General features: G+C 26.1%; 1 protein-coding gene across 1 annotated transcript; it reads right to left on the minus strand.

Annotated features, from left to right (window-relative positions):
* Positions 1–899: 899 nt before the first annotated feature.
* Positions 900–17271, minus strand: LOC129968513 (serine palmitoyltransferase 1-like). The gene is made up of 14 exons (XM_056082482.1): positions 17086–17271; positions 15398–15502; positions 14877–14971; positions 13233–13326; positions 11699–11771; positions 10946–11078; positions 7745–7874; positions 7571–7660; positions 6156–6263; positions 5964–6059; positions 5699–5795; positions 4627–4681; positions 4421–4535; positions 900–1748 (listed from the first exon to the last, which is right to left on the minus strand). Exons 1-14 carry the CDS (start codon positions 17161–17163, stop codon positions 1578–1580), a joined length of 1440 nt encoding a protein of 479 aa, XP_055938457.1. The 5' UTR covers positions 17164–17271; the 3' UTR covers positions 900–1577.
* Positions 17272–19592: the final 2321 nt, after the last annotated feature.

Genomic DNA, 19592 nt, shown 5'->3' on the forward strand with positions numbered 1-19592 from the left:
ATAATTATTATGTTTAGATATTTAGCATATTCCTACTATTAATTAAGCAAAAAAAAAAATTTTTTCATTAAATATTTTTAAATTGTGAATTATAGGATAAATTTTATAAAAAAAATGGGGGAGGGGGAGATTAAAAGGTGCAAATAACAATGAGAAGTGCAATAGGGAAATTCTTTTTTCATAATATGTGATTTTTAAGGTATCTGAATTTCATTAAGCAAAATAGTTTCAATAATCATTTCTTCACTGAACTTTGAAAAACGTCCCACAAACGTGAATAATAGTTTATCATAATCTCAAACTGTGTTATAATTCTATATAAGTTCTGAATTAAGTTCAAAAAGACTAACTCTAGAAATATATCTCAACAAATTTGAATTAAATGTGTTTTCAATGAATAACTTTGTTTTTGAATCTTTTATAGGTAAATATAATATTTTCAAATTCAAAGTTAAAATAACAGTATTGCTATTTATATCTATTTTACTGAAAAGATTAAAAAAGGAAACCGAAACAAGCGAGAATGAAACAATTTTTAATACTTGCAATAAAGAAGAGTGGAGGTAAAATTTAAGTTATAGAAGAAAAGGGAATTTTAAACATATAGTATCCATTATTTCATTTATAATATCAAAAATTTTTTTTCAGCAGTCTAATTCAAATCAAACTTTCATTTCTTTTTGGCAACAGCAAACTCAGCATATTAACTCTTTTTGGATTATTGATCATTGGTAATTTTTCATACACATTTTAAGCACCAACTTCATGAAATAATCAAAGAATAATACTAATGACTAATGTTTTGATGAAATATATATATATAAACTAAGTAGATTTCAGAAAATAAAAATAGTAATTCAACATGAATGCAATTACTTTGAATAGAATAATTTAAAAAAAAAAAGTGCAAAAGGAAGATGGTAATAAAAAAGCACCTGTTTCACATATACTTATACCTTTATAGCTACCTATTTTAATAAATTAACTCAGGTAATGAATCAATGGCTGATATTTGTGGCAAATGGCATCTACACACCAGAATGTAAAAACAAAATGATAATGTTTCATTTGTTCAATAAAAATAAAATATGAAACATCAAAATGTCATGAAGTAATGCTCATTTTTTAAATAAATACTTAATTTATAAGCGTTTTATCAGCACCAAAGCAATTTAACAGTTTACAAATATCTTTTACTTTAATTTCATAGACATTTTCATGATTTCATGATTTAAAAATATTCTATTCATTAGCTACAGCTACAAGGAGATCATATTTAAACAAAAATATCAAGTCATTAATTACTGAGCATTTAAAAATAAAAAAAAAAAAAAACTATTATGGAACCATAAAATTTTGTGCAACAAAAAAATAAATCGTTAAAACATAACGATTTTGATAAACCAAGAGTATGGCCAGCAAATTAATACTACTAATAATAAATGCAATACAGTGCAATCATATATGCTTAATTTGGAATGTATTTCCTAACTCAACATTTGTATTGATTGAAATATTTTATGTAAAAATGCTTAAAATATGGACCCAATGTATAAATACATTAGCTTTAGAAATCCCTAGGAGTCTGTCACATTCTTGGAAGCTTCCTTGAGCACTGTGAAAATACGATCCATGTCTTCAGTAGTCATTGCAGCAGTTACCACAAGACGTATACTTGGAGGTGGAAGTTTGTGCTCTTCATTATTTAAGTACTGAGCAATTGCAATTGCTACACCTTCTTTCATGGCCTAAAAAGTTTAAAATAATATAAAATATCTTATCTTAAATGCACTTAATGTGATGATTTTGGGACTAAAGAATTTTGATAACATTAACCGAATAGCAACAATTACCATTGTGGATGAAATCAACTATATTTTATTATCATATCAAAAGAAAAGGGAAAAAAAAAAAACCCCACTTATATCCAGGGTATCAACATAATTTTCAAAAATAACAATTAAAAATTTTCTATAATTACTGCTTATTGAAAATTATACCATTAATTATTAATGGTTCAATTATATATTGTTGTAACTAAAACTTAAAAAAAAAATTATTGAAATATGTTGTATGCCAGGTTTTAAAATATAAAGTGACTGCTACATTTTGATGTTTGTTGGAGGGTTTTCAATAACTAATATTTATATTTTAATCTTGCTTACAAAAAGATAATGATTTTTCAAAATTTTACAAAGAACAGTTCATGATTTTCAGCTGTGCTGCATTAAAAAAAAAAAAAAAAAAATCCATTTTGCTACTGTCTGCTTAACATATTGCAAGCCAGCGGTAGTACAATACACCATTTAACCAATTTAAAAATCTTTAACCAAATAAAAGAATGCTAATCATATTGTATGTGAAAAAAAACCCTTCCAGATGTTTCTTTACTAAAGTAGCAAGAAATTCCACAAACATCAATTATTAATGTAAGTTGAAAATGATGAATTGGTTAATTAACTTCAAAAGTAATAACATTAAGCAATGTAATAATCAAATTCAATGAAATAATTGATGATAATTGATAATTCAATGAAAAGTTTTTGCTTGCACTTTAATATGTTAATTAGGAACAGAGGATTTTGATTACATAAACAAATCATAATATTAACCTCAATCGCATTAAGCAGTACTTTTAAAATCTACAGCACTCTTCATAGTTCCAAGATCTCTAATAATAAAATTTAAAAGTGGTTAAAACTTGACGATATATTTTAAATGTCCAGCAATTTGATCTATTATGTATTTTTATACAAGCAAAAAGCAGAGACAAGTATCTATACAGAATAAAATGTCATCATTACAAATTTGATTTACTCAAATCATGCATTTACACTTAGGTCTTGGCAGCAACTTATAAGTTTGCAGAAAATGCTGCTATTTGTATGTTCTAACATCATAAATTTTCTGCAGTCAAAAAGTAATTTCCTTAACAAAGATAAGTGTTAAGTTATAGTGAAATATATAGATAAGAACAGTACGAAAATCTATTCATTTTTATTCAATGGATGGGTTTCAAAGATTGGGAATATAAAAATTGAAGAAATAAATTATTATTGCTAAATGGCTAAAAATTTGATTCACCATGCTTAAATTTACATTCATCAAGAACTTTTTAATCTTATAATCAAATTTGAATAATATAAATCTAACTTTTTATATTATTCAGGAAAATGATGTACAAGAACTTTTTGTTATATAATGTAGAATACCTTTCATTCTGAAATTTCTTCGATAAACATTAACCTTGAAATACAGTATGCGCCAAAATACACAGTACTGAGACTCGTGCATCTCGAACACATGGTCGCATTTTTCGACGAAGCATAGATCTAGCCACATGTATTCACAGTAGTGAAAAGGAAGTTATGTTGCGTAGTTGTTGTTGGAAATGGGTCTCTCGATGGTGGAAAAAGAATTTGTAGTGTATTATTTTCACTCATGAGGAAGTGGCTGTGAAGGTGGACTGAGTTTAAAAAAGGTGGCAGAACAATTCCAAGAGAAGTATAATAAGACGGTTTAATAAGTGATCAAGCCATTTCTTCAGGATTTGAGAAGGTTCTGTCATGCAAGGAACATTCAGATGAATAGACAGTGATATCAACAGGACAGGGCAACCAGCCATACCACTTGAGCATCTCTAGAAATGTTGCAGGAAAACTTTCCAGGATGAATCATTTCATGTGGTACTAACTTCCCATCCCCATCCCATTCCTCCAATATTAACCATCTGATGCCTGCTTATGGGGAATGTTAATAGAGAGTGTGTTCAACTGTGAAAATCCACCAAGAATTGTGCCTGCATTACATGAAAAAATAATCTATATTGCAGGAGTCTGCAGCAACCTTTGTTTCAGGATATGTTTGAGAATCTGAGTGAATGATATGAACATTTACACTATGCATACATACCGTGGTAAATCAACACACTAATAATGTGTATGTATGTATGTTAATTTCTTTTGAGGAAAAATAAACTCACAGATGACAAAGTAATTTTGTTCATCTTTTCATAAGAGTACTGTATATTTTTGCACATACTGTATTACTGAAGTTCCTATTTTAAATTTAAATGTTTAATCAGAGCCAGATCAATTCAACCCTCATTTCATTTTCAAGACACATGAAGGTTATTCAGGGATGGGTCTCACATTTTTTATCTAAGATCAGATAACAACATTTGAGCCATCACTACCAACTCCAATTATTGTATTACACAAAAACACTAAGAAAGCAACTAATTTTTATGAACAATATGCTTCATATTTAGGGAACATCATATTTAGTAACTTAGAATTAAATGGTAAAAGCAATAACAAGCCCTAAATAATTAAAATTTAATATCTTTTATAAAGATTATAGCATAATTTAAAAAAAGAAATATTAAAAATATAAGAAAAACGATTACAAAGATACTTACATAGGCAACTATTCCATTTAATCTATTTAAAGCTTGTGCTCTTGACATCGGTTCAGCAACATACAGATGTTTAATAGGAGACAAATTATCTGAAAGTGTTATGAGATCAGACATCCTGAAAATAAAGAAATAAGAAAATTTAAATCTCATCTCAAAAAATATTTTCTCCTAAACATTTTTAAATGAAAAGTATTAATAAAAATTACTTGACTAGGAGTTCATGCATGTAGACACAATTTTCTTTTAATGTTGTGACAAGGCCTGAAAAAAAAATTTGTTAAAAAATAATATACTTATGTTATAACAATGCATATGATTATATAATAAGAGAAAGAGTGGTTTATTATTAGTTTGAAAAGAAGGCACTAATGTTTTTAAAGTGAGGTAATATATTTAAAATGCCAGTATTCTTTAAAAAATCATAGCACAAAACTTATATATGCATTGTAATAAATGCACATTTCAATAGCAGAATAGATAAAGAAAATTTTTCAGATAAGTTTGGACATTCACTTTTTTTCTTCTTTTTTTCCCAAATTTAAGAATCAATATTTTATTTTAAGTTTAAATAAAATGGCAATAGACAGAAATTGAAAATTTTACCTTTAAAAGTTGGAATCAATATTGATGAAATTACTTTTAAATGTGCCCATTTTTAAAAACTGTTGCTCTTTTCTATGATATAAATCATGTATAAATATATAGACATAAAATTAGAGAAATACATATTACAATGAAGTGAAGAGCTTAAAGATTATATAATATTATCAGTTATATGTCTGTCAAATTTTGAAGTTCAAAAATTTTGCTAGGGAAGTCTTTAAAATCAAGTTACACGAAATTTTTAACAATCATTAAACTTGGTAAACAAAGGGTCATCTAAGGCACCTAGTATATATTATATGTTAATTAAAAAAAATTGCAACATTAATAATTAATTTAAGTATTTATCTTTAGGATTTCAAAAAAACCACATAAGTAATTTTTGAAGATTATTTTTCTTCTTTTTAATACTGAAACACAATTTGTCTTTAAAGACAAATCCTGTACAAATTGTAGGATGAATACATGAAAAGTACTCTCTTATAATTTATCTTCTATAATTTTTTCCTATAATCTGGAATATTTTTATTTATTCAACAACATCAATTCTTGTTTATGACAGATAATTGAATTGCAGTTCATTTAAGTGCATGCAAGATTCATTGTCTTTTCTTCTTCCACATTGTAAATTATAATTATCAAAAATAATAGATATTATAACAACAGTTTTCTTACTTGGATTGGATTCCAAAATTTCTAAAGCAGCTATGGCAACTCCAGCTTGAAATGGTGGAAGGGAAGCAGAGAAACAATAACCAAGCCCAGACAATCGCTTAAAATGAAAATGAATAAATAAATAAGCATTTAATTTTGACAGAGCAATAACTTTAGTCACTTGTAATATGGAAAAAATAATAAAAGGAGTGAAATGCTAATTTTTCAAAATAATATTATTGACAAAATATCTGGCAAAATATAAGACATGCTTTTAGATACTCACTTGGTGATCAACAATAAAAGATGTACCAACACAAAAACCTCCATATCCTGGAATAGCAGCTTCCAGTGTAGAAGTGATAAGATCAACTTCTTCCATCTATAAATTAAAATAAAAAAAAAAGAAACAGTGGATAAAAATAAAGAATATTATAGAAATATTTAATATTAAAAACGAACATTTGCAGATCCTTACAGGAATATTAAAATGCTCAGTGATTCCACGACCCGTTTCTCCTAGAACACCAAATGAACAGGCTTCATCAATAAACAAACGTACTTTATACTTGTTTTTCAGCTCAACCTATAAAAATAGTTCCAAAAGTACAATGGTTATATATATAAATTAAAATCACATTAAAAACAAAATTTTAAATTATAATAACATAAAAAAGGTTAGCAAAAACTAATATTTCATTAAAATTTTCAATTAAGCAATTAAAGATATTTTTCAAAAAAAGCTAAAATGTCTATTTTACAATTTACTAAGAAATTTGTTTTCATAGATTATTACCATTTTTTAGTCTGAAATACTAATATGCTTTGTCCAGACAAAAATAAGAAAGAATTAAAGGCTAAATCAATAATATCAAAACTTATAAGGGTTGTAAGCAACTGATTAAAAAAACAAACAAAGGCATATATACTTTTTTAAAATTTAGCATTTTTCTTTTTATGTTTATCAATATTTCATTGTACAAGCAAATAATAATAATTTCCACTTAGCAATCCAAATGGAATATCAATAATTTAGGATTTTGCTTTAAACTATAAAAATATTGCAATATCTTCACTATCAGTCAACAAACATTAAAAAAATTTTGGTATTATAGCTTCAGTGAAATTTCAAAAAATTATTTTCTCAAATATGTACTTGATTATTTTCATTTGCATGCCATTTAGTAATAACTTTAATTCATAAAGACAACAGAGAAAATTTCTTTTTCTGACTGAAAATCTGTAAGCCTTGCTTCAAAGTTAGATCTAAAACAATTTTTTTTCCAATATATTTTCCAATGCAATATTATTTCAATTCAGGGTGATTTATTTTTGCTGCATGCAATTAAAAATGGATTGAATAATTTTTAGGTTAATATTCGTAAAGACTGTGACAACTGAATGTTTTAATTTGGTAACACAAGCTCATGACTATCTCATTATAAGTTAGTACTGGGTAATTTTTTTAAAATTTAAAACTATGAAGCATAATAACATGTTTTCTTGATGATATAAGATAGAAAATACTCTCTTTTAAAAACTTTTTTGAATTAAATCTTAAAGGAAAATAAATCAGATACCATGATTTCTATATTTAATAATGTGGATTAAAAAACAACCTTTCGTTGCATTGTTAAAGTTGCAAATTTGAGATATATAATTCATGCAATCAGTTATCCTTAAATTCATATTAACTTTTTACAGAAGACAATTTATTTTCTAAAACTTCTAATAAATAGTGCATATAAATTTTAGATTTCTTTTAAAATCCAAAGAAATAATAAAAATTATTAAAATTTAGCACACATAAGATTACTGAATGCAACAATTTGAAACAAATGGAAAGCATATGGGAAAAAAAAGTAAACATAATAAAATTAAAAACAAACTGACCATTCTAGGCAGAGGGCATATATCACCAAAATTCATATAAATACCCTCCACAACAAGAAATCTTCTGGTCACTTTGGCTTTCTTAGGGTTCTGCAAACATATAAATAATCATCTGTTAATTTCTCGCAAAAAACTGTGCATGATTGAAAACTTAATATAAAAATCATTACATACTAGTTTATCACGTTCCTCTTGTTGTTTTAGAAGTCTTTCCAAATCATCTACATTATTATGTTTGAAAAAGAAAATTTGACTACGAGAAGCCACTAATCCTTTTTGAATGGCAAAATTCACTCCTTCATCACTAAAATGGAAAAATTATTATTATTATTTATTTAAAATTTTTCAAAAGAAAATAAAGTGTTTATAATCTACAACTTTTTCATAATTTACTACAATACACAGATTTACCAGTTTATTAAATTTAATTATTTAAAAGATCAGTTTCTTCTAAAACTTAGGATATAATTTAATATACTGGACTATGAAATATATTAAATTGAAGAGGAGGTTAATCAAGAAGGAGGGCAAAATGTTCCTAAGTTTAGATGTTTTACATTTCATCTTTTCAGCAAGAATGTCGAATATCTTTCATGCATCAATTCCTATCTAACAGATACAGATATTGCATGTGAGCTTTGTGATCCTCAAAACTTAAAATGCTCTATTTGTAATACAATGCATAGAACTTCAAGCAGCTGGATTGAATGGAAGACACATAGATGATATCTATGAAAAACTGCAAGGCATGAATGGTACAGGTAAAGACACACAGGGACTGGTACAAGATAGAGTGGGAAGATTTCTTTAGGAGTGATGAGAGTAAACACATGTTGTTTGGTACAGATGGTATATAGTAGATCTGTGGTTCCCAAGACATTCATTTTGACTTCAAATACCAGATTCCAGCAATGAAGCATGTGGTTAGAAATGTCAAAGTGAGGGAATGTACCCCTCTGAAGTGGATGCAGGGAATTATAAATAAGATTCAGTATGAAAACATCTTTCAGAAAAACATGCATATGTATGCATGCTATTCTCTTGGTCATGGGTTCATTTTCCAACAGGATAATGATCCGAAACACTAATCCAAACACATTCAGAACTGGTTCTCCTACTGTCATGTGATCGCCCTTGACTGTTAAACCAATATCCTCAAATCTTAACATATCAAGAGGATATGGTATAAGCTGAAGCATTATAGAAAAAAATACAATGAATGCTGATGAAAAGTTCACCCAACTTGGAGAAGAATAGAAGATGCCTATCTCCTTCATTCAAATTCTTCTTGACTCTATGCTTTGCAGGAGCAAAACGTTTATCAATGTCAAGGATTTGCCACCAAGTATTAATATGCAATTATTCATATTTTCTTCAAGCATGGTAATATTTTGTATACTTTTAACAAATGTCAATTTATTGTTAAAGTTTGCTCGTTTTGAATGAAATAATAAATTTGCTTTTAAAATTATCATTGGTTTATGTACCAAGCAAAAACTTAAATATATACATTGTATGTTAATTTCAGTAAAAAAGTTCCTCTATCAGATGAATGAGAGACAAAAAAATGAATTTGATGCTATTTTGACAGGTACTGCACATATATATGGCAAGACTTACAAAAAGAAGTTACAATTTGGAAAAATTGAGTTTGGGATGGGATTTAAAATACTGTTAGTATAGTTTTGGGAACTCCATTCATTAAAATTTTTAGGACACAATAGCTAAACTATTCCAAGAAAATGATCCTCAAACGTTCAGCATAGCCTATATGCTAGTAGTTTGTGAGCATCCTGACAACAATTTCAGTAAAGAATAAGCTTTGTATTCGCAAGACCAGGCTTCTATCTTGTACGCCCTCACCCCTCCAAAATTATATCAAATTGACATTTTATAGCTTTCTAAGCAAAAATAAATGCTCATTCTCCTAAATCTTGAATTATAATTTAATTTTTAAAAGAAAAATAATTATCAAGTTAGATGTGGCTTAAAAATTTTTTTTTTTTTAAATTAACAACTATATTTTAATTAATATGTTACTAATTTTTTTAATGTAAAATTATGTTCATTCGCATGGCACTTGAAAAATAAATAATTTAAATAACAATTATCATCCTAAAATATCAAAAATTTAAAATTTTTGGATTTTAATAAAATTGTGTGACATGTGATCCTCATTGACTGCCAAGCCAACATCCCCAGACAACACGTTGGGGGGGGGGGGGGTATGGATTGAGCTATGTATTTGTCAATGTATTAGTTTTAGAAATTGAAAAGTGCAGCTGATAATTTATTAAATATGTCAGTAAATCTTCCTGATATTAATAATATAATCATTGAAAAAAAAAAAAAAAACAGAAAGCAGGTTTTAAGTTGTTGAATGCACAGATAGATTATCCAAAATTTTTAATAGCATGATACAGTAAGTTGTTTGATAAGCTGCCCAACTTTATGAAGAAAGACAAATATTTTTTAAATATAAATGAAGCTTATTTTCCAACAGATCTATTAAATGCTGTTCAGTGAAAAATCATTATTTAACATTACTAAAAATTAAATTATAATTCAAGAATTATGAGAACTTATAGTGGGACATTTATGAGAAACATTTATTTTTAAATAAAAAAGGAAGACATATTAATTAAAACTATTTGCAAATTAATAAATTAATTTATAATAATTTTAAAAGAAAAAATAAGTATTAAAAATGCTGGCTCAGGACCAAACTCGTGTTTCGTAAATACTGAGCTAATGCCTCACCAATTGCACTGCTCAGACGTTAAGAGAACCAAACACATTTTTAGTATATAAGCTATAGTGAAAGTTTGAAGGTCATTTTCTTGAAATTGGCAGGTTATTGTACTTTAATATTTTAATGAATGATCATCCTAAAAACATACTACCATTATTCTAAATCTCATCTCGAATTCAATTTTCCAATACGTTGTAATTGTAGTAAAGAGAGACATTTAAAAGGATAGATGGTTAGATAATATGAACCACAGGCAAGGCATGTGGTCATCAGTTAATTTAAATTTATTTCAAATTTCTATGTGCAGTTTTTGTCTCAATATCCCAAGAAATCTGCCAGGTTTAGTTTGCATTGAAAACCCCTTCAAAAAATATTGAATCAGTAAAGTAGATGCCATATTCCTTCAGATAATGGACTTTCCCCACCAGAAAGCACATAAGTGTTTCAATTCTTCCTATTATGGTTATAAGTGTATATTGTAAGCAACTTGATGAACAAAAGAAAGTACAGGTACTTTGCAAATTATTTTTTTCAAAAACTAAGAAATGCCATTACACACAATAAAAATGAAACATTTCTATTTGAAAATATGTAAGTTATAATAAAATTGTTTTCAAAAATACCAGAAAATAACATCTCCATGCTTGGCATAAGCAGGAATAGCACTAGAGATGGTAGAGAAGCCATATGAGTATAACACAGCCTCTTGCTGTTTCATAAATTTTGCAAGTTTTGCCTCCAGTTCCAGGTGAATATCTAAACAAATTTTGTAAATCAGCAAAATTAATTTCAGTCTAACTTCTTTAATATTTAACAATTTCATTCAGCATCACATTAAGAGATAAAGAAAAAGAATAATTTACTATTTTATTATGAATCAAATTATTAGCACACTTTCCATTTCAAGTTACATCTTTTTAATTTACTAAAAACAGTTATTTTGTACAAATTAAGAGTAATATTTTCAAACAGAATTAAAATTTTGCATCTCCTATCAATAAAACACATATAGAACAGAAAAAAAGAAAAAGAAATGATTTTTAAGTGTTTTTTCCCATTTCTAAAAACTAATACGAAATTCCTCCCATATGATAATGTTTTAAAATGAAACAATTTAGTCAATTATAAATGCACATGCAGAACTTGTTACCAACATTTTTGGTTCCATTATAATCCTATTTATTATTTTATTTACAAATTAATTGATCCTGGAAGTTACCTTAATATTGAAAATTTTATACTGATATTATAAAGAAAAATAATTTAATTATTAATTATGTTTAAATTAAGTATTACTTTTCATCGAAAAAAAAAACAATTATAACAAGCTGTACTATTAATAAAAAATTTCAGGAGAAAAAAAAATAGAATATTACCAACAGTTCCATAAAAGCCTCTAGGCCCACAAGAGCCAACTCCATATTTTCTCAAGCATTGTAAAGCTGCTTCCTGAATAGTTAAACAAAAATGAATGATTTATTAGACTTAAAAAGATTAAAATGTAATAAAAAATATTAAGTATAAATAACAATTATAAAAACTAGTTTTTGCTAATAAAATTTATAATAATTATTCAATTTATAGATTAAAAAAATTAATATCACCAAGAAATACGAGAAACAAAATTTAATGGCCATAAAATAATAAATCCAAATGCAGTTTTAAAGAATAAAAAAATATTATTTATGTGCAATATTGAATATCACACTCATTTAATTAGAATTAAACACAACCAATATTCACAATGAACTAATTCACCAACAAAGGAACTAGTAATAAACATATGACATTACTTTTTAAAGTAAAATTAAATAAAATGTTAAATAATTTAATTTAAAATCTAAATTTTTCAAAAGATGAGCTAAAATTTTAGGACCAATGAGTTAAGAGTTTACTTGCCAAAGGAATAAAATTTTCTCAGCGCAGATATAGAGAAAAAGAATTGTTCAGGTATTTTTTAAGAAAGAAGTAACAATTGTATGCTGTAAATGGCTAATAGATAATTATCTATAATCAGCAATCATAATTTATGTTAATAAAAAATATTTATGGACTCAAGTAAGAAGAGCTTAAAAGTATCTTATTATATAACAGTTACATGCTTACATCCTTGAAGGTCGCAGCTGTCGACAAACATCTAACAATATGGATAGAAATAAAAGCTTATTCAATTTAGAAATTTCAGTTTTAAAACTGATAATAAATTCTGTAACTTAGTAACTGCACATGAAACAAATATTTATTCAAATATATATTCTTCATAATAAATATAAAAATATACATTCTTTATATTTGAGCCAAATTGAAGTTCATTATCTTGGAAAACCAACTGAAAACAAATATAATAAAACATGTATTTATGATACTAATATTGGTGATGTTTTTCTGGAAATTGTTTTCTAAAATTCGTTTGAACAATAGTGATGGAAAATATAATAATAATCTTAATAACAAAAAATTTAAAATAAATGACACTTTTAAATAAGAACATTTGAGAAATTTCATTCCTGCATATAAAACACATAATGTTACAAGTAAACTTTGAGCTATTTTTGAGATTAGCACAGGTAGATCATAAATATTTCTAGATGTTTAAATAGATCCCTGTCTTTTTTTCCCTTAAAGGATTAGAAAAGATATTAGATCATCTGTGAACTAAAAACTGTTTATTAATTAAAACTAATTGCCCTCTATAAATGTAACTACTAACTGAGGCTAATTAGTTTCTCAAGAAATTTGTTCTCTATATAATAAGTAATCCAAATTAAATTATTACTCTATTTAAACTAAAGTATTATTTATATATACCACACAAATCAAAATTAAAATGTCAGCAAAGGGAATACAAAAGGATATACAACATTCAAATACCACATAAAAGCATAAATTACTATTCAGTATAAAACTTACTTCTAACTTTTCATGTTCAACTAAGCCTAGGTAATTATGTGTGGCTGCATTCAAACATTGTTTCCCATCCACCATCACAATCTTACCAACTTTGCTATAACAGGAATGTGAAATGCATCAAATTTTATCAAACAAACAAATTTAAAAAAAAAAAAAATTCAAAATAGCAAAACATATTGGACATTAAAATAAATAGTCAAACTATTAATTATACTTGTTCTTTATACAAAATTCATTGTCTAAGCATTTAAATAATTCTTTATTATACAGTAAATAAGACAATGTTAGAAACTATAGTCTTTAAGAATTAGGTGGAAGTAAACAGAAAAACAATAACTGGTAGGAAAAGAAAAATTTCAATTTAGTTAAATTTGCAAATCAGAAAGCAAATAAATTTATAAAAAATGAAAAACATTAAAAACCTTCCTACTTGAAAATTATTTTAAAATATACATTTTAATTGAATTGACAAAACTGATTTACATAATACTGATAAAGAAGTAAATTCAGTAAAAACACAGGTAGTGGATTTATTATTAGGAAGAAGGTTTGCAAATTTAAAATACACTTAAAATTTTGCTATTCTTATTTATTTTATGTCAAATTCTTTTAATATTTATGATTTTAATTTGCAAAAGAATAAACTAATTTTTAAAATGTAATCTTAGCAGCATATAATAGATTCAGCAGTAAATACATACCAGAATTTATTACATTACATATTCTACTATCATTACATCATTCTTCCACACATAGAAGTTTTGAAAAGCAATGATAAGATTTTAAAATTTATATTTTAACTGTCAACTAACTTGAAAGTGTGTCAACATTTTAAAGAGCATGAATTCAATGGGACACATCATCAGGATATTAATTAATACATTGGAATCTCGCTTAACAAGCATAATTCGTTCCTGAATCTTATTCACAATGGAAAACAATTTTTTCCATAAAAATCCATGTAAAAAAACAATGTGTTCCATACATCTCAATCAAATTTACAATAATGAAATTTATTATTTATAATGCATGTTTTTTTACAAGAAAATTGTCTAAAGATATTCATTCATCTTTGACTAAGCTTCAAAATTTGGCGAAAATGAGACACAACATTATCTTTAAATGAATCAGTAGCAGGCCTAGCTACTGTTTTATCAGGGCTAAAGTTTTTTTTTAAAATCTTTTAATTATGATACAAAATGCAGTTTCATAAACTCTTTGGGAAAACATAATCAATATTTTGCATATCGATGTTGCTATATCTACCTTTAGCTTTATAATCTTGGCCAAATACAAAAACATTGATTAAGGACCCACAAGTACTAGCTCAAAGCCTTCGGAGTCATGTTTGACAACGCTATTTGGCTAAAACTCCTTAATAAGGGTTGTTTATATAAAGTCTATATAAAGTATTGTTTATAAATATAAGGGTTGTTTTTAAGCAACATTCAACATGGACAGATGCAAGCGAATCCTGTATGTGATGTCATGGTGTCTCTTTGCTCATTCTGCAAAACATTGTTCATTAAGCAAGTCACTTTACATTTTTTTTTTTTTTTTTGGGCTAGTTACGCAAGGTTTGACTGTATTATTAAGATAATAAAAAAAAAGTATATATTTTCTTCAATTGAACATTAAATATACCCAGTTATAGTTCTTGGCTTTAGACACGGGTTATTTTCATCTGATGGTGGCACTAATGGTTCTGGTGTCCACTCTGCAATTAATTGCTCCTTTTCCTGAAATGACATTTTAAAATTATTCAATAAATACTCAACCATAAAAAAAATGAACAAGTTTACAATGCTATATTTATTTTCCTATTTCATGCATAATAAAAAGTTAGTAACATTAAAATGATGAACAATTTAAAATAAACCATATTTTTTAATTTCATAAAAATATATAAGACATTTAAAATATTTTTAATTCAAAAATTAGCAATACAGGTAAAAATGAAAGTTATTTTTGAAACAAATGTTTACACTAATATTTAGAGTAATAAAATCATTTCATAAATATAATAATGATGCTGAGTAACATTGCTAAAAAATTTTTATACTGTTACATTTTAAAAAAATAATTTTCTAGATTCCTTTATATTATCTTTTAATTTTTCTCTCTTTGTTTTGTGGATGTAGAAAGTAAAATGAAATATGACTTACCTGTTCAGTTAATTCTTGCCGTTGGGGTTTATAGCTTTTATGCACAAGCAACCAAAATACCCATACTACTAAAACAGCTTCCAAAGCCAAATGATATGTAGGGGCCTAATGAAATAATAATAAAAAAAATAAGAAGCTTATTTGAAAGACTAAAATATTGTTGTGAAAAATATTTTTTATAAGCGTATTTAGATATACAGATATATATTTTATATATATATTTGATATATATATAAATATATATATAATAATATATAATGCTCAAATATATATTTTAGATATATATTTGAGCATTATTATTAGTAGAATAACATAGTGATATACTCATAGTGATGTTACAATTATCATGTTTAATCATTTTGAGCAAAATTACAATAAGTATTATTTGTTAAATGTTCTAAAATGCTTCTCAAATTTTGGTTATTTAGCTTATTCCTTTTTGGCTTAAAGGTTTTATTTTCTACCAATGTAATAGAGAAACACATGACCCAATCATAACAGTTGGGCTTTGTCAGATACTTTCCAATCTATAGTAACTATCACTTGTTTCTGAGAATTTCAATAATTAATATAATTTTAGTATATTCTCGTAAAACAATGTAATATTTCAGTTATTCATGAAATAGTGTTATACTTACTATATATTATATTTATTACCAACATTACAGTTTAGCTGTTTTTACATCTCATTTTGAGGCAAACCAAATATTAATACAATGAGGAAACCAAATATTAATGAATCTTTTCTTAAGACCAAACTTTGATAAACGACAATTTCATCTTGAACACCAGTAAGAAACATTTCAATGAAGGAATTTCATTTAAATTATCTACAGTTAAAATTAAAAATAAAGTATTTACATCCAAATAATATTAAAGAATAGTTAACACTGAAAAATTGCATTTAAAATAAATAAAATTAATAAACAAGATAAAGTAAACAGCAATGCTCTAAAATATTAGAAGATTTAACATTTCCTTACTATAGCAGATCATATGAATACTTACAATGATAACTATCTATGATTTGATTTTGGTGAGATTTTGTCACCATCTGGGCAGTTTTGCAAATCAATGTCAGGAACCTCTTTCATAAGAATGTAGTCAAGAATTTTAATTTAATATAAGAATAATAATTTTTAAATATAAAAACATATTCTCAGCAAAATACATTTTATGCACATACACCATATCAATTGCTTAAATAAATATTTAATTAAATAAATATATATCTCTCTCTATATATATTGAATACATTTATTATATTTTTTTACCTTTATGAAAGAATTTTATATCAGATTTTCAATAAAAGATTATCATAAGACAGAAAATTACTCCTTTTTATTTTCATGGGACCCCACCCATCAAATGTCATGTCTAGCAATAGTTGTTCACGTTTTCTACATTTATAAAAACAAAAACAAATCTATTTGAAACACAGTAAAGAGAATTCGACGAAATAAAGAAAATTCAAGCAAAATAGTCATATTTCACATATGAATGAGCAAACACCCGGCCTTTAAATGTTACGAATATGAAGTATTGGTTGAACACGGCAAGGAATTCTCATTCATTAAAGATGTCGATAAAAATGTTCAATTTGTTTTAAAAATATGCAAATTCACATCTAAACTGAGTTTGACTGTTAATTCAACAAAATATTCTTAATTTTAGAAATATTATTCTACCTGTAAAAAAGCTAAGAACATTTCATACAACTCAAAAGTTGTTTCAGGTCGAGGATTTTCAATTCCTGTAGTAGACATTATTTGATTTTAAGATTTTATAAAATTTTGATTAACAAAAATATAATTTGGTATATAATTTAAGTAGCTCACTGTTTGTTTAGAAATATTTTTTTGCACTCATGCAAGTTTAGCATTGCCATTTTGATCTATAATAAATGTCAGTTAATAAAACTTTTTTTTTTTTTTGATGACTTGTTGTGGTTGCTGCATCAAAAAACATTATTTTTTCTCCCCCATTTACAGATAAATTTTATAACTTTACAAATAACTTGAACAGAAAAAAATAACGTTTGGTAAATTAGCAGCCACTACAGGTTTATTGATCGATCATCAAAGACCTGAACTTACAGGCGAACAGGTGTCGGGAAACACTAAACAAATATATAAAACACGATATACTTTCAAAAATTTATTCTTTCTTTTAGAATTATAGAACTATGCATGATTTTGGTACTTTGCTCATAAACAAATATTTAAAAATACATTGTATTCAACAGATGAAGTGAAAAAATGAATTTAGAGATTAATAAAAGCTAATTTTGTGTTCTGAATTTATTAAATCAAAGCACTTGAAATTGAAAATGGAAAAATAGGAAAGAGAACTAAATTTAAAAAAAAAAAGTATTTTCTTTGTTTTCCAACTGGATCACCAAAATGACGTCAGAATAGGACGCTATTTGCGCCATTTTCAAACCCATCATTTTAATTGTCTGTTCTTTCCAAGTGAATAGAAGGCGAATAGACTTGTAAGTTCGAAAAACATACTTTTATGACGAATATCATTTCTAGAAAATTCTGAAGCATTATATATCCTTACAGATGTAGGAAAAATAAATTCAAAATTTTTATGTTCGATAGTAAGTTTACACTGAATTTGTTATGAAAAAATTTCATTTCATAGATGTTAATTATATAAAAAAGAAATGAGTTTATATATTTATTTTAAATTCATTAGTATATAAATTTTTACGAAAATTAACTTATGTATAATTATTTGATATATAGCTTTCACTTTTTTAGTTCCCACATTGGTTATTGTACCAATTTCATGCGCCTAAGGTTAAAAATTGTGTAGACAAGAAACAGTAGTATAATATTATTTATAGGTATAATGTAAGAGTTCTTTTCTTTTAGAGCCCAACATTATCAAATTATAACAATTTGCAGCAAAAGTATTGAAAGTTAAGGATTTAAAACCATTCATGTTTTTACCTTATGTGATTAATAAATTTTTTAATTTATTTAAGAGATATAAGCAATGTTTACTTTCTCGTTACCAAGTATAGAAGAGTTACAGTAATCGTCGAAATTCTAACTCGAGATTTGGGCAAATTTCCTGACCTATCTGAGTTTAATCTATATATTAAAATTTAAGAATATAAAAGAAAAAATCGTCGGGTAGAATTTTTTTCAACAGAATCTTTTTTTGAATCTGTTTTAAAATAATCATCACTTGTATTAAAAGATATAAAAAATTTTTGGGGGAAGGCTAGGCAAAAATCTTAAAAATCTATCAGGCACTCCGAAATACTTTTGTTACTCATTTATCCATTAATTCTTTATTATCATTTGGGTTAATTGTGATTAAAATAGTGGTCTAATATGTTCTGATCACTGTGGTTGATTGCAATTTAATGTATGTAAAAAAAATTCTCAAATTTAATACTGTCATTTATTTGTTGTAATAAGAAAAAGTTTCCAAGTTTATTGGATTATTTCTACCATTTGGATCTTTATATATTTTGGTAACTCATCTGTTGATCAGTTTAAAAATTCAAAGATCAGATACTTAAATTTATTCTTCATAGTGAATTTTCAAAATAGAAACTTTTTTTTTTTTTCCACAAATTGTAATTTAGTGATCATATTCAGAGGGTGATGCGTGAAGATACGTATGAAAGTGAAGATACAGTGTCTCACAAAAGGATGGGACACTTGTGCTTTACAAAAGGAAACTGTAATAAAATAAATAAATAAACATGTACAAAAAATTTTTGGGTGTGTTTCATATTTAAAGTTAGTAACAATTATTAAATAACATACATTTTGCCAAAATATTAATTTAATAAAAATACAATTGTTTAGAACGGAGCAAAAAATGGCTCACGTAAGTGATGGGACACTTACTTTTCCCATCAAATATTTATCCAAAAATTTTACTTTTTAGAAGGTTTTAATATTTTGTTGGATTTCCTTTTACTTTTAAAACATGATTTAATCTTCTTGGGATGGATTCGACTAATTTTTTTGTGATTTCTGGAGTGATTTTACCCCATTCTTCTTGAAGCACCGATTTTAATTGTTGTTTTGAAGAGATGGTGTGTTTGCGAATTCTTGATTCCAATTCTTGCCAAATATTCTCTATGGGATTTAAGTCTGGAGATTGTGGTGGTGTTTTTATTATTTCAGGACAGTTATACAGCAGCCAGAGTCTAACGTTCAAAGCA

The sequence above is a fragment of the Argiope bruennichi genome, chromosome 5, assembly GCF_947563725.1.
Source record: "Argiope bruennichi chromosome 5, qqArgBrue1.1, whole genome shotgun sequence".
In the NCBI taxonomy this organism is placed as follows: domain Eukaryota; kingdom Metazoa; phylum Arthropoda; class Arachnida; order Araneae; family Araneidae; genus Argiope; species Argiope bruennichi.